The sequence below is a fragment of the Mirounga angustirostris genome, unplaced genomic scaffold (genome assembly GCF_029215605.1).
Source record: "Mirounga angustirostris isolate CCGP_5_RB_7025 unplaced genomic scaffold, mMirAng1.0.hap1 SCAF_1, whole genome shotgun sequence".
NCBI classification, from domain to species: Eukaryota; Metazoa; Chordata; class Mammalia; order Carnivora; family Phocidae; genus Mirounga; species Mirounga angustirostris.
In genome coordinates, this window is record NW_026991709.1 from 176627541 (window position 1) to 176646400 (window position 18860).

The following is an 18860-nucleotide window of genomic DNA, read 5'->3' on the forward strand; positions in this document are numbered from 1 at the left end:
GAATGTTTGTAGTTAGAAGTATTAACATGTTCTGGATATGACTTCTACAAAGTTCTGTGGACCCTTTCGCAGTATTAGAATGTACTTAGATTAAACGTTGATACTACTTGAGCTAAATGGATTGTGGTAGGAACAAGAGAGGTTTTTTTTTTTTTTTTCCCTTAAGGCACAAATTTTGATTGTGTGTGTGTTGCGGGAAGCGGGGGAGTGTGTATCCTAGTGTCCTTGGCTCCTTCAGTTTAGCTCATTTCCTTATAGGGAGTTTACCTTAAAGCTCTCAAATCTAAGCCCAATTATTAGGCACTAACCTGTCTGTTCCATTTACAAATCTTGTTTTCAGTTTGACTTCACTCTGTCAAGTTATTTCCCGTGATTTCTTTTAGTTAAAGAAATTTAGTTAATACTGTTGAAAGGTTCTAATTCCATACTTCTCAATTGTGGTCAGTAACTGAAATGGGGAGGTTGAAGAAAAAAAAAGGTGTAGCTTCAGGAATATTATGCATTGTGTGAGGTTTCTTGGCTTCATAATTCCAACCAAAAGAAAAAAGCTGTATGGTATCCCAGACAGTTTTCCTACTCTACCTGTTTTCTGTAGGAGTTGGCCTAGGACACATGCTACAATCTGTTTGTGTACATCCAGGTGAAGATTTTTATAGTAAAGTTGACTTACTTAGGATTTTTAAATTTGGAAATGGAAAGTCATATACATTAAAATTGCCCTTAAAAATATTAAATCTGCTTATAAAGTAGAATGCACACAGTTTTGTATGTAAGTTTTATTTGGTAATCCTTATTGAGACCAGCTGAGTTAGACCTTAGGAAGAAACAAAAGGAAGCTTTATGTGAAGATGTTCAAACCACTGATACTCAAACCATTTTGCCTGTTAAAAGAAGACAATTTTCAGGGTGCCTGGGTGGCTCAGATGGTTAAGTGACTGCCTTCAGCTCAGGTCATGGTCTCCAGGTCTTGGGATCGAACCCCATGTTGGCCTCCCTGCTCAGCAGGGAGTCTGCTTCTCTCTCTGCCTCTCGCCCCTGCTTGTGCTCTGTCTCTCTCTCAAATGAATAAATAAAATCTTAAAAAAAAGAAAAAGAAGACAATTTTCAGTGATACAGACTTTTATTTAACACTTCAGGAAGTGAACAGTCTCCATTCAGAGAATTACAAAATGGGACCAAAGGCAGAAAGCTTTTATAGGATAAAGAATAAAGAACAAGAGAGAGAAAGATAGGAAATATCTGATTGGCCAGATTGTCCACCTTGTCTTGGGGGAGAGAGAACAAGGAAGAAAGTATAGCGCCCAAGGTTAGCTTGGCCTCTGGAGATTGGCTGACTGGATGTAGTACATTTCTGGTCAAGCAGAGATTTACAGGCACGTAAAAGTTACCTACATTTCTGTTTGCTGAAGTGGCAGGAGCACCTCCATCTTACTGTCTAGAAATTATTTAAATATGCTGTTAATACCTTGCAAATTCCTATGAGTAAATGGGGAAGAGATGAATTCAATGTTCCTGCTTGCTTGCACGGGGTTTATTGTGGTTTTTTTTTATGATGAACTTTTATAGTTCTAATATCACTTTATTGTAAGGATTAAATGAGATAATGTATGTGAAAGCTTCCAGCAGGGCCTGGCAAGCAATAGGTGTTTAACAAACATTTGCTGGATTTGAATCGAAATGTCACAGGTAGTATGATCAGATGGTTCCTTTGTTTTGGCCTTTTGTGTAAAATTAGATTTTTCAGTGATGAAATGGGAGATATCAATTATTCTTTTTTTCCTGGGTGTTCTTAGGATGAATTGAGTGATGTTATTGATATTAAGGATCCAGATTTCACTCCTGCAGCTGAACGAAGGCAGAAACGCCTGGCTGCTGAGCTGGCCAAATTTGATCCTGATCATTATCTGTGAGTATTGAGTTTTTTGAGGATTAAATAATTGACTTGACATTGATTTGAAAATTTTTGGATGTCTTTTTAAGTATGCTAGGCATGTGGTTTTAGGATTCTAGAAATTAGTGAGGGCTCAGAACCTTAACTGACATTTGAATTAACCTACAAACTTATGCCTCTGTGATCTTTGTAAGATGTGCTTCTCAGTAGGTCTTTCTGGCAACGGAGAACTCTTAATGTACTTCTTTGCCAGGCTTAAAAGTAGAACACCACATTCATGAGAATATTTTTAGTTCTTTTCAGTAGACTTTTTGTTGTAATTAACAGTATATGTAAATGAAAAGATGTTTCAATTTCTTTAAGAATTTGAATCTACATGTACTGCATTTCTTGGCTGATCCAGGGTTTTCCCAACACTTGATCTGCGAGCACCTGTAATTGAAGATCTGAGTCTAATTAACAAATAATTATTCATTGTGGTAGGGTATAAATAAATTCTAATTTTAAAGTTTTGCTGTATTTCCCATCTGCTTTAATTGTGTCTTTCGACATAATGCATCTCTATCAGGCTTGTATTTGCCTAACAGACTTAATCTAGTTAATGGAGAGGTAAATAATCACTTGAGACATTGTGATGTCTCTCATTGGCCATGATAGTAACACTTCTTCTAAGTAAGGGATTGTCACCTGGCCTCTGTGGATGCTAGACTGTCTTAGGATGTGAGTTGTATGTTGTTATAGGCCTCAATTATTATTCTTCCCAAGCTCTGGGCCAACAATTTCTAAACTGTTGTATGTGCAGCTATAATCATCATAGTCCCTTATTTTATATAGTACTTTCAGCTTACCAAGTGCTCTCAAGTGATTATTTAAATCAGTTCACAACATTTGGGGAAAGAAGGTTAAGGGACTTGCCCAAGGTCATACCACTACTAAGTGGCTCGGTTGGGACTTGAAAAGAGTCCTTCCATTTGTTATTTTGTATTTCCTTTTCATGTACACTATTTCAGTTTAACTGCTGTTGCTCTTGTGATTAACATTCTATCTCCTGTGACACAGTGGGAGACTAATTGGAATGGCAGAAATATATCTTGTGATGTGCAAATGGATTGAGTGATGTGTAGTGATAAATGGTCGAACCATTCAACGTCCTGGGGGGAACTGGGTAAGAGCAGGGTATGTTATATTTTGGAGGACATCTGAGAGATTCAGCTCCATTTACATTGCCATTTCTAATTACCTTTATCTCTCCAATTGTGGTTTTAAAGGTCCACTGAAGAGTAATTTGAAGAAACCTATTTAAAATCATGCCGAATATTTAAAGTGGGAAATTTCATTGTCAGCAAATTTCTCGGGCCAGCATGAAAACAGAATGAGCTTTACAAGACTAAAATTTCAAGTGGGAGGGAGCTTAATTAGAAGAACTGCCTATCTCTTCTCTTCTCAAACTGGAAGAATAACTATGGCCTGAGAGAATTAGGAAACTGGAATTTATACTTAGCAGTGCGATATTATATGCAGTCCTTATTTTTCTCCATCTTCTGTGTTTCTTTATCCAGAAGCTCATTTTCTTTCATAGTATGCATGAACTGTTCTTTCCATTTCTCAAGGAGTGGTTTAAATTTAGTCATGGGCAGGTCGGAGAGTGGAAGCCATGAGGTAAAGGTTCTTTGTGACTTTTCCAGTAGCAGTGGGACTTGGGCTAATTGTCATTTTTGTGTTATTTCTTACTCATTTATATTGGCTGACTGACTCACCCAAATGTGCTAATAATAAATGAAGTGTAAGTAAAATTCTTTTAAATATTCAATTAAAATTTTTTTTGGCTCAGTGCTTTTTTAATTGTTCTTATTGGTTAATACAGTGGAAGAAAAAGTTTACTTCACTTTTTACCTACCTTGCAGGCAATGCATTGCATGTATTATATTATACATTTATGTACAAAAATGTAATGAACATGATTAATGCATAACGTATGCTAGTGTGTACTATATGACACTTTCAAGTTGTTTGATTTAATCCCTACTGGTCATGATGTTTCCTTATAGTGTCAGGTTTTTGGGGTCTTGGAGAAAACCAATTTTAAATCCATCCCAAGGCAGAACACAGTGAGGTTAATTCATCATACAGAAAAATTCATACATTTCAAAGGCACATATAAATGACTTAGGATAATTACTATTTTTAAATCTTTTGTTGTAAATTCTAGATGCCATCGTGTGATGTTTTTCCCCACTGTGTGTTTTGCAGCCCAGCAGAATACTGGGCATATAACAGATAATCCATAAACACGTATTGTTTTTGATTATCTTTTTTTCTCTATTTGTAACTAACTCCTCTTGGATATTATTATTTTTACGCTACAGTTTGTCGAAGGCATCCTGAAACATTGTTTAATAGGCCTTCCTGTTTTGCTTATCATAGCAAAGTTTTCGTATTTCTCTTGCCGAGTGTTTTTTTTTTTTTTCCTTCCCCAGGTAAATTGTTTTTTAATTGTTGGCATATCCTTTGCCTTAACCAATTCATAAAATCTGCCTGTTTCCTTCTTTGGAAGAAAAATAGAAGAATTTAGTCAACACTCTAAATACTGTGAGATAAGAAGGTACAAAAATGATCAGTAGCATTTGGGGTGCTGTTTGAACTTTTCAGTAACTGTACATTTGTTAGTTTGGTATACGGATTAGGCTTTTGGATTGATTGAGGAACCTGAAGACTATAAGTAGGGGAAGAGGGTCACCTGCTCCCAACATGGCTCTTTATTCAAAATGGCAAGCTTAGGAAAAAGCATTAAAATTTCATCTATTCATTCTTTCACATGTGCCCTTGCTTGTTCAGCAAATACTTGTTTGGATGAACTGCATGCCAGGTAGTGTCACAGACACTGAGGATTAGAGTGAATATGACAAGGTCCCTTCGCTCATGGGGCTCCTGTTCTAGTGGGGAAACAGACAATATTGTGATTGTTGAGAAGTGCTCTGAAGAAAAGCGACATTGTTAAGGGTTTGGAGAGCGACAGGGTATTCACCGACTCCTCTATCGCAACATGTCCAAAATCGAGCTCATCGTTTTTACCTGCAAAGTCTTTTCTGAATTTTCTCTTTGGCAGAGTGTACCATTTTTCATGCCAGTCATCCAGAGTAGAAACCTGGGATTTATCTTTGACTTCTTTCTTACCCCAACACTTCTAATCTATCCTGAAGTGATTAAAATTTCCATTTATCTCTTTACTGTTTGCTTTACTCAGTCTCTTCCTGGTCCTCCCTTTACCGCTGCATCCTAAGGATTCTAGCTTCTAGCTGTAGGTCAGATCCATCCACTTCACTCTATGTCCTTGGCTGCTACCCTCTTCTAGGCCTCCATGATTCCTGTGCCTTGAGGCTTGTTCCTTTAGACCATTTTCCAGACTGCAGTGACACTGGTATTCCAAGACGCACCAATTTCAGACCCGTATGTAAAAGATTTTAAGTGTTCAGTTGTTTTTAGGGATAAAAATCCACTAGGATTTCTTGACATGGCTTAAAATGTTGTTGTCACTACAACATAATATTTTCAGCTGTTCTCAGCTTTTTTTTTTCCCCCTTAATTGCGACTTCTTGTTTCCTCGCCTTTGCTAACTGTTCTTTCAGCTCAGAATGCTCTCTCCCACCCTTCTTAAGTCCAGTTAACTGTTAATTATCATCGGCTATTGGCTTAGATAGTCTTTTCTCCAGGCACCTTCCCTGCTGTCCCAGTTTCACTTTGCCATAGATGCTTGTACTGTTAGGTCATAGCAATTACATAGCACTTGCATTGTGATTGTTGGACTCTCCCATGGCGCTGTAAGTTCTGTACGGACCATGACCGCCTCTGTCTTGTCAGCCGTGTAATCCCACTGCCCAAAGTGGAGTTGGAGCGGGCGAAGAGTATAGTGCTTTTTGTTGACTTAGTTAGCATTTTATCCATTTACTCCTATTACTTATCTTTTTGAAATCTCTCTCATGCACGTGACAAAATTGATATTGAGAATTACTATTTCAAGATCATTGCTATTCAGTTTTGTCCAATATGTACTTTTATTTCCTCAGGCATAAAAATGGAATGTTTATATTGGTTAATAGCTTGGATTCTGGAGTAAGACTTAATTGGGTCCAGATCCTGGCCATACTTCTTACCAGTTCTTTGACTTTGGCCATGTTATACAAATTTTCTGACCCTGAGTTTCTACTGATGTAAAATGGGAGTATTAATAGTTCCCCCTACCCCTGGGGGTGGTGTGAGGATTCAAGGAAATAATGGGTGAAAACCATTCAGTGCAGTGCTTGGCACATATGGAGAATTCTGTGAGTTATCTGTGATACTTCTTTTTAGAAAGATTTCACTATCTCAGTTGAAGGAAAAAATATTTCAGATCATAAAACTTTCAGCTAGAAAATCAATTTATGAAATCAGCCAATTCCTTGAGTTTCTAATTAACTGAAATATAAATGAATTTTTCACCCAGAGTTTTTGTCACTCTCTTCCTATGAATACAGAGTTTTCAACTTTGAATGCAGGGTTGTAATTTCTGAATGAATGTCCTCCAGGAGTATAATTTGAATGTAACAGTTATTTTTCAAGTTAAAACTAAGTAAGTAGGGGCACCTGGGTGGCTCAGTCGGTTAAGCGTCTGCCTTTGACTCAGGTCATGATCCCAGCATCCTGGGATCGAGCCCTATCTCGGGCTCCCTGCTCAGGGGGGAGTCTGCTTCTCCCTATGCCCCTCTCCCCACCTCCCCCCGCTCATGCTCTCTCTCTTGCTCTCTCTCTCTCTCTCAAATAAATAAAATATTAAAAAAAAAACCTGAGGAAATAAAGTGCAGGATCGAGCCCTGTGTCGGGCTCCCTGCTCAGGGGGGGTCTGCTTCTCCCTCTGCCCCTCCCCCCCCGCCCCCTGCTCGTACTCTCTTGCTCGCTCGCTCTCTCTCAAATAAATAAAATGTTTTTAAAAACCCTGAGAAAATAAAGTGCAGGATCGAGCCCTGTGTTGGGCTCCCTGCTCAGGGGGGGGATGTCTGCTTCTCCCTCTGCCCCTCCCCCCCCGCTCATGCTTTCTCTCTTGCTCGCTCTCAGATAAATAAAATGTTTTAAAAAAAAACCTGAGAAAATAAAGTGCAGGAAAATTAATTTTCTGTTCTTTACAAAGGTTGCTTTTTTCTTTTTCAATAGTTTTAAGCAAAGGAACTATTAAAGTTAGCAGAGCTATGAAAGAAATTGCATCTTGGTAGAAAGTATGAAGGCACATGCTAAAAAATGTGTATGTGTGTTTATGTGTAGCCTTTTTGTGGGTATGCAGTATCCTGTGTTTTCTGTTGATATGTTTACTTTTCTTTGCTTGGTGGAGTTAAAAGTTTCTTTCCTTTACTGTAACCTTACCGGAATAGGTGGTACTTACAAACCTAGCCCAGGTTCCATGCTTCAGTCCATTGTGTGTTCAGATTTGCTTTACCCCATGCCACTGCCGTACATGGGATGGGCTTTCAGGGGAGGACTGGTCTTTTCTGTACCTTGTTTCTGAAGAGAGCAGAAACTATCCCTTTAGTCAGATGCGTAGTTTTCACTGTATGGTGATTAGTAACCACAAAAAAGTAAATACAGTGCTCGTTTCCTTGATCTGTACTTTGAGTTAATAATCTGTATTTCTAGTACAAATGTGATGAGTTAAGATAAAATTTTAAAAAACCAAAACTAGCCCAGTTCTATGTAACATGCTCATTCACTGTTTTCTTTCCAGAGCTGACTTTTTTGAAGACGAGGCTGTTGAACAGGTTTTGAAGTATAATCCTTGGTGGATTGATATATATTCAGAAATGATGGCCTCTTTGGGAAAGAGTCAGGAGCAAGAAAATCATGCTGCATTAGGTAAGAAACTCAAAATTAGGTTCATTTGTTGACCATCTTCCCTGTTATAAGCATACGATTCTAATTGCCTCATAGAGGGAAGATACTATTTTGGTTTGTTAATTTTGGAAATGTAGTCTTTATCCCCGACTGGAAAATGCCACTCAGTGATTAGACTTGTCTTGGAACAGTCTTTTGAAGTATGCTTTACTTTTGAGTCATTGGGGTCCTTTTTAAAATTTTTATTTTTTAAGTAAATATAGGGACATGAACACACAGGACATTTGTAGTAGTTAAGTAATCTGCTTGAAAGATCTGAACATTTAGGGGCACCTGGGTGGCTCAGTTGGTTGAGCATCTGACTCTTCGTGTAGGCTCAGGTCATGATCTCATGGGTCGTAGGATAGAGCTTCCTCTTCTGGCCCCATGTTCAGTAGGGAGTCTGCTTGGGGATTCTCTCCCTCTGCCCCTCCTCCCACTTGCATGCTTGGGCATGTGTGCACACACACACTCTCAAATAAATAAATAAATCTTAAAAAAGATCTGAACATTCCTCTCCGGTACGGACATCTGAGTATTAGTAATGGTGGAAAAGATCTAGTTTTCATTCCCTTTGTTGAATGAATTTGATATGTCCTTCCCAATTTTTTCAGAATATTAATTCTGTATGTTAGAATTTTAAGTTTTGGATAGATCAAGAATAGAAGGCCCATGTGTTCTGTCATTACTGATTTGGCTTTTCTTTCTGTATTAAAAATGAAATTTCAGTGTTTAAATGAAAGGAGTACACATACATATACATACATGAAGTGGAATATAGAATCTCCTCACTCCAAATTCCTCTTCCTGAAAGTAATCACTGTTAACAATTTTGGGGTGTTTGCAGTGCATTTACCCACATCTGAATATTTGCTGTAAGAAATTTATACACACAGACTCCTACACATTCTGTTCTTCCTTGCTTTCTCCAGTTTGTAGTCTATGTTGTACATCTTCCATATTGGTACTTAAGGCTCTACCTGAGCTTCAGTGCCTACCTAGTATACTGTTGTATATACAAGTGCACATTTGGGCTCTTTACTACCGATGGATCTTTGCATTGTTTACAGACTTCTGCATTGGCCTTCTTTGGCCACTCAGTCTAAAGTAGCTACAGGTCTGTTGCAGAACAGTATTTTGATTCTTTGTGTAGTAATGCAGTAGTCTGTCATTTGCTGTGTTTCCATTGTCTAGCATAGTGCCTGTTATAAGTACTCAGTAAATATTTATAGAATAAATAAATACTGCTGTCAATACTTCTGTAGTTCAGTTTTGTTAAGAGTTTAGGTGATTTCTCCCAGATTGAAAAATTGCTACTTTAATCTTTTATAATTGACTCAACTGCAGAAGAGAAACTCATTTATAAATAATGACTCTTGTTACATTGTTTTCAACAAATCCTTGGTTTTATATTTGATTTGAGTTTAAGACTCTTTCAGAGACTTCCCACATTATATTGACAAATTTTCAGGTAGAGGATTGCTAACACAATTTAGATAGGTAATTATCTATGCAATGTAGATCTGTTTGGAAAGCTTGCTCACTCTGAAATCATCAAGGTTATCTAGTGGTCTGAATCAGTTTCCCCAATTTCAGAGCAGTATTTTAATGAGGCGGTGTGGGTGGAAATTGGTGGTTGTGCAGTTTTCTGTCCACAAGGGTGAGCTAGTTGCCCTAAAAATCAAGAAAAGGCATTCCCTTTGATTTAAATTCTAACTCGCTCTTCTTTGATCAATTGTAGCTTGTTCTAGGTCCTGTTTCCTGTGAGAGCCAGCCTTTGAGTTAGGTTAGTTCTCTGTGTATAATTTTAACAGAAGATTAAGCCAGGTCATTGCTTTAACCACTGCCCCTTCTATCCCTTCATCTACATCCAACCCAAGGCATGTACCCCAACTGGTGCTTAAGGAACAGTCATAGTCTACTAAGCTAGTATGGTGATTCATTTTAAAAGTCACCTTTTAAAATACCAAGGACATGTGATGTAAAGTAGAAGAACTCAAGCTCTGTGTTGTTGTACAGAGAGTACCTTTTCCACATGTGCCAAGTATAGGGTTAAGGATGGGATAGAAGCTAAAGATGGGGCTCAGGCGTTAATGCCTTGCTCCACCACAGGCTAGTTGTGTGATCTTGCATCTTTGCTGGGTTGCTGCCTACCTCATAGAGTTGTCTTGATGATTGAATGAGATGATGTACTTAAAATCCCTAGCATATTGGAAATGTTAAAGATTATTATTGTAGAGTAAAATCATTGGCAGGAGAGCCAGGAATTGAATGGCTTCTCTGTGAAATCAAGATTGTTGTACATTTATAAAACTTTGAGGGGAAGGTTTTTTGTTAATGAGATTTTTCTTCCTTCCCCCCGCCCCACCCCATTCAAGTATTTGAGACACCTAGAATTGGGAAAATAAGTTGAAGTGTGTCAAACCAGATTACAATATGGGAGAAAGGGAATCAGCGAAGAAATAAACCTTGAAGTCCTCAGCCTACTCAGGGAGCATGCTACTGTTGGATTTTCCCCTCCACTTCCTCTTTGTTCTGTGCCTCCCAGGTCTCCTTCCTTTCTGTGTCACGCCGTTTGGATGTTTCTCTTTTGTGCTCCCTCATCAGCCGTTGCCAGGCAGATAGAACAGGGCAGGTGAGGGCTTCCCTTTGATTCATCCTCGTCATAAAATAGTAAGCTAGATTGTTTCGAATTCCAGATAAGGCTTCGATGGTGAACTTCGCTCCCTGTCTCTGCCTCAGTTGTGATTCCTGTCATTTTCATTGTAGCCCTGAGTTATAACATGGAGACTTTTATTAACATCTTCAGTAATGATCCCAGTCTTCCTCCCCTGAAGGCTTGTAAATGGAAGTGTTAAAACGCTGTGCTCCCCGTGAGCTCTGGTTTCATGAGGACGGACTTACCACATTTCCCATGTTGTCTTTCAGCGGTTAATCTCAGCCCAAGAATCTTGGCACATGGTTGCTTGCTGTGACACCACATAACATTTTTAGTCCGTGAACTTCCTAGCAGGGACATCCTGTTTGGCACCCGTGAGGCCGTCAGTGTTTGTAGAGCTGTCAGTGTCAGCTTTGAAAGTTGTAGCCCTGCAGGGCTACCCATTTAGGCAAAAGGTTTGAATGCAACACATTTTCTTCTGGTTCCCTTGATCGGTTTCCAGAAAGTATACAATACAATCGACAGATTAGCATTCCTCTGAGAGGAGCCAGATCAGAGATTGTTTAATTGTTGACCCATAGAAGACAGAGATATTTGGGAGGGGGATTAAGAGAGAAGGAATGATTTAAAAGTAACAAAACTAGAAAATGTTCTAAGTGAAGTAAGAAGGTCACTTCCCATTTTGATGGGAGCCCCTTTGCAGTCGTCAGACATATTGATTGGGGTTTTTAATGTTGGGAGGTGGTCCTGGGCCATTTGCATCATGCTTGGGCACCAGTTTCTTCCCCAAATGAATTGAGCTTTCAGCTGCCTTTGTTTGACTGTAGATTATTTATAGAAGTATAATTAACCGAAATGTTGTGAACTATATAGCAGAGCTGCTTTGTAGTGTAGCGAAGTCATACAAATGCTTGACAAATGTTACTCATGGTGGCAATCATCCAACTATTGTTGGCACTGCATCTGTACTTCTTCCCATTGCTGCTGCTTGGTTAGACCTGATTGTGTGCAAACCTCCCCAAGTTCCCCTTTGGCTGATACGATTTACAGCTCCAATAAAAAAAGGCCTTGGGGAGCTCAGACTTTTGGTTTCTCTAGTGATTTCCTATTTTCTTGATATTGTTATTTATCATCTCTGGTTTCTTTGCTTGAATTTCAGAATTTATATCTGTGTATTTATCAATGAACTTTTTAGGCCAAAATGGGACTTGAAAACACTCAGAGAAAGGTGGTATGTTTTAAGGAAAGGCTAGGGGCACCTAGCTCCAAGAATTCAGAAGAGGAATTCTAGTAGGCTTTTCTTACAGATACAGTCCCCGACGGTGACCTGTAATATGGGAAAGCCCTTACTTGTGGGTGATGGAACATGAGAACCTGTAGTTCCCAGGTCAGCCTTTACAAATTATTCAGCATATATACAGATGTGATTACTTAAGAATGAAGGAGTGAACATTTAGATGAGTTAATGTGTTATTAAGTGGTTCTGGACATGCTTACCTTCTGATTTAGAATTATCTGGAAGCAGAAGTCCTTATTAGTCAACTAGGATAAAGGCTTTTCTCAAGTGTGATAATATCATCATGAACACCTGGCACTTTCTTATTAGCTAAAGTAATGAACATCTCAAAAACGACACCTTGGGGAATATTGTCTCAAACCTTATGAAATACTAGGGGACTTAAAATACTTTGTTAGGTGTTCTTTCTTCGGCAGTGAGTATGTGCCTTCTTAAATTTTCCTTACATCAGATTGCTTTAATTGAATGGAGAGCTTCTATTTAAATTAAAGGATCTTCATATGAGCCCTTTAATGGGACATTCAATACCTATTTTATCTGTCTTAATTAATTTTGTTTGCAAATATCAGTCTTTAAAAAAGGCTTTACCGGTCACCTACCTGCATTAAGTTTGAAAGTATCCACATTTCTGGGACATCTGGGTGGCTCAGTCGGTTGTGTCCTAACTCTTGATTTCGGCTCAGGTCATGATCTCACGGTCCTGAGATGGAGCCCGGCATCGGCCTCTGTGCTGGGCATGGAGCCTGCCTGAAATTCTCTCTCTCCCTCTCCCCCTCCCCACTTCCTCCCTCTCCCCCTCCCCACTTTCTCCCTCTCAAAAAAAAAAAAAAAAGTACATACACATTTCTTTATGGCCAGCAAATTAAGTAAATGCATTCTCATAGTTATTTGTCACTTATGTAAGCAACACTTGTGCAAATTTATTTCCTTTATCTTCTTAAACTTTTTAATCATAAGATTTCTAACATCATTGAAAAAATGATTACATATATATATTTCAAGACCTGTGTTTTTGCATTAAGTAAATTTTAATGAGTTAAAGGAGTATTGCTTCTAGTAATTTCCAATAACTGTATTTAAGATTCTTTCCCCCAGAGGATAGACTGTAAAACTGCTGGAAGGAAGCCTTTAAACAAAAAGAAGCCATGTTAAGGGGAAGGCTCCTAAGAGAGGACTGAAGTGGGTTAGGGAACTCTGTGAGAAGGGGCCAGCATGTGTCAGTAATCATATTCTGTCTCTTCTGGCTTTTACCCAGTTGTGAGGAGCAGAAGGGCAGTTTTTGTTGAGCAGAGATAGAAAGGGATGGGGTAGCTAGCTATCGAGAGGGTGATCTGGGAATATTAAAAAGGCAATTTAGGGGCGCCTGGTTGGCTCCATTGGTAGAGTGTGTGATTCTTGATCCCAGGGTTATGAGTTTGAGCCCCACGTTGGGCGTGGAGCCTACTTAAAATTTAAAAAAAAAAAAAAAGGCGATTTAATAATTTTTGGACTCCTAAAAGTTAGCATCACAGCCAGCCAGGTGTCTTTGGTTAGTCCTCCTCCCCTGAGAGGCTTCTTGAGTTGGAGCTGGGCATAGGAGTGCTCAGGTAGTGACTGCCCTAGAGACTACCTTTTCTTTTCCTTCTTTGCCACTGGGTGTAGTCATGTGACTAAGTCCTGGGTGATGGGAAATGAGTGGAAGTGCTATGTGCGCTGGATCAGGTCTTTAGAAAGAAGGTGATTGCCATCTTACTCTGCTTTCCCATTGCTTAGAAAATGGTAAAAACCTGGAGCAGCTTTCTTAGATGCATAGATGGAAGTCATATGATGGGATACTGATGCTTCACCAGTCCTGGATCATTCACTCAGAATAACGTGGGAGAGAAATATCTATCTTATATAAGTCACTGTATTTTGGGTTCTTTTTGGTTAGCAGTTTAGCCTGTCCTTACCTAAATATAATGGGCAATTCTAAACCCTGGAGAAAGCCTTTTAAAGTTATTTTGGGATTAGGTTGATAGGAAGCCCTGGAACTGGAAGCTGGATGCTCCTCTTTATCAGGCTTAAAAACTTTTTAAGTGAATTTGAAGGTGATTGTCTGATAGGGCATGGAAGGAAAATTAAGGATTACTTTTCAAAATAAGAGATTAATAAAATTTTTATTTGGAAGTAACTTAAAAATACTGGATGGTTGAGTTTCTGTAGAAGTCACTCGAAGACAAGTAGTAGGCCATGTTTTACTTATACTAGCTAGGAACTGAGTACATGTATGTACTTATCTGTTAACTCTTTCTGTAAATCTTGCTTTAAGACAAGATGTATTTTACTTCGTATGTATGGTAACCGATAATGTTCGTTTTAATGTGAGAAAATAGATACTTGTTGGCTTGCCTGTATTGTAGACATCAAAGGTAACTTAGAAGGAACTTCAGTCTTACACTTGCTTACCTTACCAGTGTAGACATAACTTTTTTTTTTTTTTTTTATCATTAGCGTTTATTCAGTACTTTAATTTTTTGGTCTGGGTAGCCAAACATTGGTCAGGATGGTATGTGAAAAGAAATAGATTTTCTCTCTCCTCTCGGTAACTTACTGGAGATGGGGAAAAATGTATTTACAAGTCACAAAAGCTGAAAATGCTTGGAAGTAATTTTTAGCAAGAAAAGCAGCACATCTATTTCATAAAGTTGGTGGTTCAGTACAGTGAGAAAAGATGGATTACTGACCAGACTGTGGTGGCACAATTAACTATTCATCTGGAATTAGCCGAAATCTTAAAACATGAAAAAGTAACTTTCAGATGGATTAAAGACTTATATTTTAAAAAGGAAACTGTAAATCTTAAATGAGAGGGGCACCTGGGTGGCTCAGTCGGTTAAGTGTCTGTCTTCAGCTCAGGTCATGATCTCGGTCCTGGGATCGAGCCCACATCAGACTCCTTGCTCAGTGGGGAGTCTGCTTTTCTCTCGCCCTTTGCCACTCTCCCTGCTCTTGTGCATGTGCCCACTCTTTCTCTTTGTCCCTCTCTCAAGTAAATAAAAAAAAAAACCACACACAAAAAGAAAAGCTGAGAGGCTTCGTGTACAATTTAGGGGTTGGGGAAATCTTATCAAAGGCTGTAAATTCATAATCTGTTTTTTTAAAAAAGATGCACATATTTGGCTACACAAAAAATAAATAATTCATTGGCAAAAGATCCCACAGACAAAGTCAATGGGGATGTTGTAGATTTGGAGATATGACAAGGTGTCTTTCTATAACTGTGAGTTCTTAAAAATTGAACAAGACAAGCCATCCAATAGAAAAAAATGGGCAAAACACATTTAAATGGTTCATTCACAGGTTGCCAACAAACCTATAAAGTAATGCTCAAAGTTTAGCATTTAGAAAAATACTAGCTGCAGTAACAGTGATCTATCATTGTATTAGATTTCTCTTGCTGTATAACAAATTACCACAAATTAGAAACTGTTCTAATTTGACTCAGTTTCTATGGCTCAGGACTCGGGCTTACTTAGCTGGGTCTTTGCTCAGGATCTTATCTGGCTGTAGATAAATTTGGCTATTCTTCTCTTTTCTTTTTTAGTATGTTTTGGTAGCTAAGTTCTTTTCTGGAGCTCACAGTCTTTTTCCAGGCTCACATGATAGCTGGCAGAATTCAATTCCTGCGGCTGTTGAACTGAGGTCCCCATGTCCTTGCTGACTGTCAGCCGGGGGCCACTGTCTGATCTCAGAGCCCCCCACAGCTTGCTGCCACACAGCCCTCTTACAACATGGCATCATATTTCTTTAAAACCAGCGATGAGTCTCTGGGTCCAGTCTAATCTTACTGGGACATAATCATGGTAGTGACTGTCCCATCACCATTACCATATTCTTTTGGATAGAAGCAAGTCACAGGTTCTGCCCACATTCAAATGATGTGATTCAGTGGGTCTCATCTTAGAATTCTTTCTACCACAGTCACTTCCTATCTGTTAAACTGGAAACGAGTAGGAGAAGCTCTTAAATTTATAGCTGGGTGTGAGGGATGTGTGTAGGAAAGAGAACTTGTGTCCATGACCGTTAAAAAGAAGGAGAGTTGTACCCTCTAAATGAAGTATTTTTTTAAAACAGATGCACTTTTTAACCCAGTGAATCTACTCTTGGGAATCTATTTTATAGAAATAAAGCTTCAGTATCCAAGGACATGGGGTAAGGACATTTATGCAGCATTATTAACAGTGCAGAAAACTGGAAGCATAGTGGATGCCCATCAGTAGGGGGAGTGGTTGGATAGAGCATACTACGCCATGGAATATTCTACTCCTTTACAAAAATTAGCTAAGTACCAATTGACTTGGAGAGATTTGCCAGAGATCCTGAGTAAGGTAGGCTAGATGGAGAAAAATGATCTAATTCCTTGGCAGGGGTTGGGGTGGGTGAGGTCTAAATTCCCTTGTATATGTTTGTGTGTCTGTATAACATTATATGATAATAGAAATAGGAAATGACATATACTAGATTTTTAATGTGGGGAAGGCTGTCAATGAAGATGGAGAAACGGTGACAAGCCAAAGAAGAAAAGACACACTGTTGTCTTTTCTCAAGTTAAATATGTGTGATGTAACACTTTGTTTCTGTGTATAAAGAATATCAGTATACTTTGCCCTTACGTTGACTATTATATGGGAATATTCTTATTTCTTTGTGTAGAACTTTCAAAGTGGATAATGAATATCTACAGAGTGCTTTACTTGGCTATTATGTTTTCTGTTCTTGAACTCTCTTATCTTTATTTTAAAGTTAGTAGCTCCAGCATTTAGATGCCTTGAATACAGGACAGTGTAGCAAAAAAGGGGCATCTTGGAAATAAGAGATATTGTTTAGACATTTCTCCTTTATTTAGCTCTACTAGGGTTTGAGCAGATGCACAGCCCTTAGTAAAACTGTGAAGTCTAGTTTAAAAGTTCTTTCTATATTCAGAATTAAATAACTCCTATTTCAGTTTCTGTAATCGAAGTTCTAATTTTGACAAATCCTCCACACTGGGGGTTTTACAAAACTGAATGGAACATTTAATTTTTAAATGCATTTTTTTCCGTAGTGTCTTTTTCTGAAGAAGAGAAATACCAGCTACGAAAATTTGTCAATAAATCTTACCTACTGGACAAGAGAGCTCATCGCCAAGTGTACTACAGTTTGATTGATATCCTTCTGGCGTATTGCTATGAAACTCGTGTCACTGAAGGAGAGAAGAATGTAAGTGCCTGTATGTCTCTGCATGTTGGCATAAGTGACCAGACTAAATAAACTGTAAGACATCACTCCTCCTGTCGAGAGTAAGAGCTGTTGTGATTAGTTATTCAGGGGGTGCTCCTGGCAGAGCTGCACATGTGTGTCGGTGGGGAGTACCAACGTGAACGCATAATGCTTGCTTGATTTTTTTTCTTCTCTCTGGGCGTCAGTGTTTACCAAGTAGTGGAGCGAGGCAATAAAGCTGAGGGTAGAGAAAGGTTATCCTGAGCTCTCATTTCTTTAGGAGATGAGTTGGCCAAAGAAGAGAGCTGTTTCCACTTGACATTGACAAGAGGTAAACTTTACGATTCCCATTTATTTCCTCTGTCCAAGCTGTCCATTAGCAGATGCAAGCTTTTTACAGAGAAAGGGACTCTGAGCATTTATCCGTAGGTGTCCCTTAATTTATACAGTAGGTATGCTTCTGAAAAAATTATATGTAAATCACATTTTTAAAAACTTGAGTCATATCTTTTTTTGCTATTGAAAGAAATCCTGTAAAAGTAAAGCCTTTTATAAAGTACATTATTTCTTAAATGATCTTTTTTTAATAATATAAAATTTGTTGTATCTCTTCTTAGCCCACATTTGATTTTGTAAATGAAGAGCTAAGCTTCTTTCTTACCTATATCAGTGATCGTATATTTAAAAAAGGCTACAAAGCCAAAAAAAGTCTTTCCAGTTAATGTGCCCCTGCAGCTGTTTATAATTGTACTTGCTCAAGGGTTATTTTCCAGCTGAGTATATGCTTTCCTTTTTTATAAATTGCACAGATAATTCATATCAGTATAAAAGGAAAAATACACATATGAAGAAAATAATTAAAACTTCCTGTAATCTCAGCCAATCAGAAATAGCTAGTGTTATGAGGAGATACATCTCTTCCAGTCTTTCATTGTGTACTTGTGTGTATGTGTATTTAAATTGGGTCGTGATGTATATTATTTAATCTGCTTTTCTCAACATTGTAGCATTAGCATAGTATTAGGATTATTATTTGGTATGTGCCAAATTTTCTGTTTTATGATTCTGAAAATTTCAAAGGTGACTCTTGAGATTTACATTTGACTCTAAAATGAATATTAACGAGTGTATCAGGGGTATAATATAGCTGGAGATGGTTTTTGTTTCCACTCATCTTTTAAGGATACCATAATTGGAGAAAATATTTTCTTTGACAAAGAAAGTACTTCACATTATTGCTTAAGGAGATGAGTGAGGGTGTTTAGTTATGCTCGATAAAATTTACCATTTTTGATTCTTCGCATATTTGACATCATGAAGTCTTGCAACTTCAAGACCTCTAGAATGTACTTATTCTCTCACAAGCATTTTCTGAAAGGCCAAATTCTTGAGCAGCTTTTTAAGTGCCCCAGTCAGCACTTCAACATTATCTTTGAGTCCTTTGGCAGATTATTCACAGAATGTTTGGGAAGTAACTTAGTTGAGAAGGGACAGAAATTGAGGAAGCATCGCTTTGCTTTAATTTTTAGTTTCAAAGCCCCTGCTTATTTGCTCTTATGTTCTGCTACTCTTATCAGTGGAAGAGCTTTACTTTGTGAAATCCCAAGGAAAGTAGGCAGAAACTTGCCTTTGATAGCTTCTGCAAAGCAATTATTTTTCCTCAGTCATGATGCTTCTTAGTTCTATATGTCAATGCTACTGAAATACTAGTTGAATAAATGGGTATATTTGCTTTATTTTGGAATGACTTTACCTCTAAAATGACAATACTCTTTTCTCCAAAACAAATAAAGGTCGAATCTGCATGGAATATTAGAAAACTGAGTCCCACACTGTGCTGGTTTGAGGTATGATTTTCAGTTCCAATTTTTTAGATTTTGTTTAAAAAGTGATGTTTC

The 18860-nt window shown here is 38.2% G+C and overlaps 1 protein-coding gene across 2 annotated transcripts in view; it reads left to right on the top strand.

Moving 5' to 3' along the window:
* The window catches only part of SHQ1 (SHQ1, H/ACA ribonucleoprotein assembly factor), a 96739-nt gene that overhangs the window by 15595 nt on the left and 62284 nt on the right, over positions 1-18860 (top strand). For both annotated transcript variants that reach the window (XM_045861964.3, XM_045861965.3), the window contains 4 exons: positions 1794-1906; positions 7641-7768; positions 16808-16962; positions 18756-18809. In XM_045861964.3, the coding sequence (XP_045717920.2) occupies positions 1794-1906; positions 7641-7768; positions 16808-16962; positions 18756-18809 (450 nt within the window). The remainder of the gene's footprint in view (positions 1-1793; positions 1907-7640; positions 7769-16807; positions 16963-18755; positions 18810-18860) is intronic.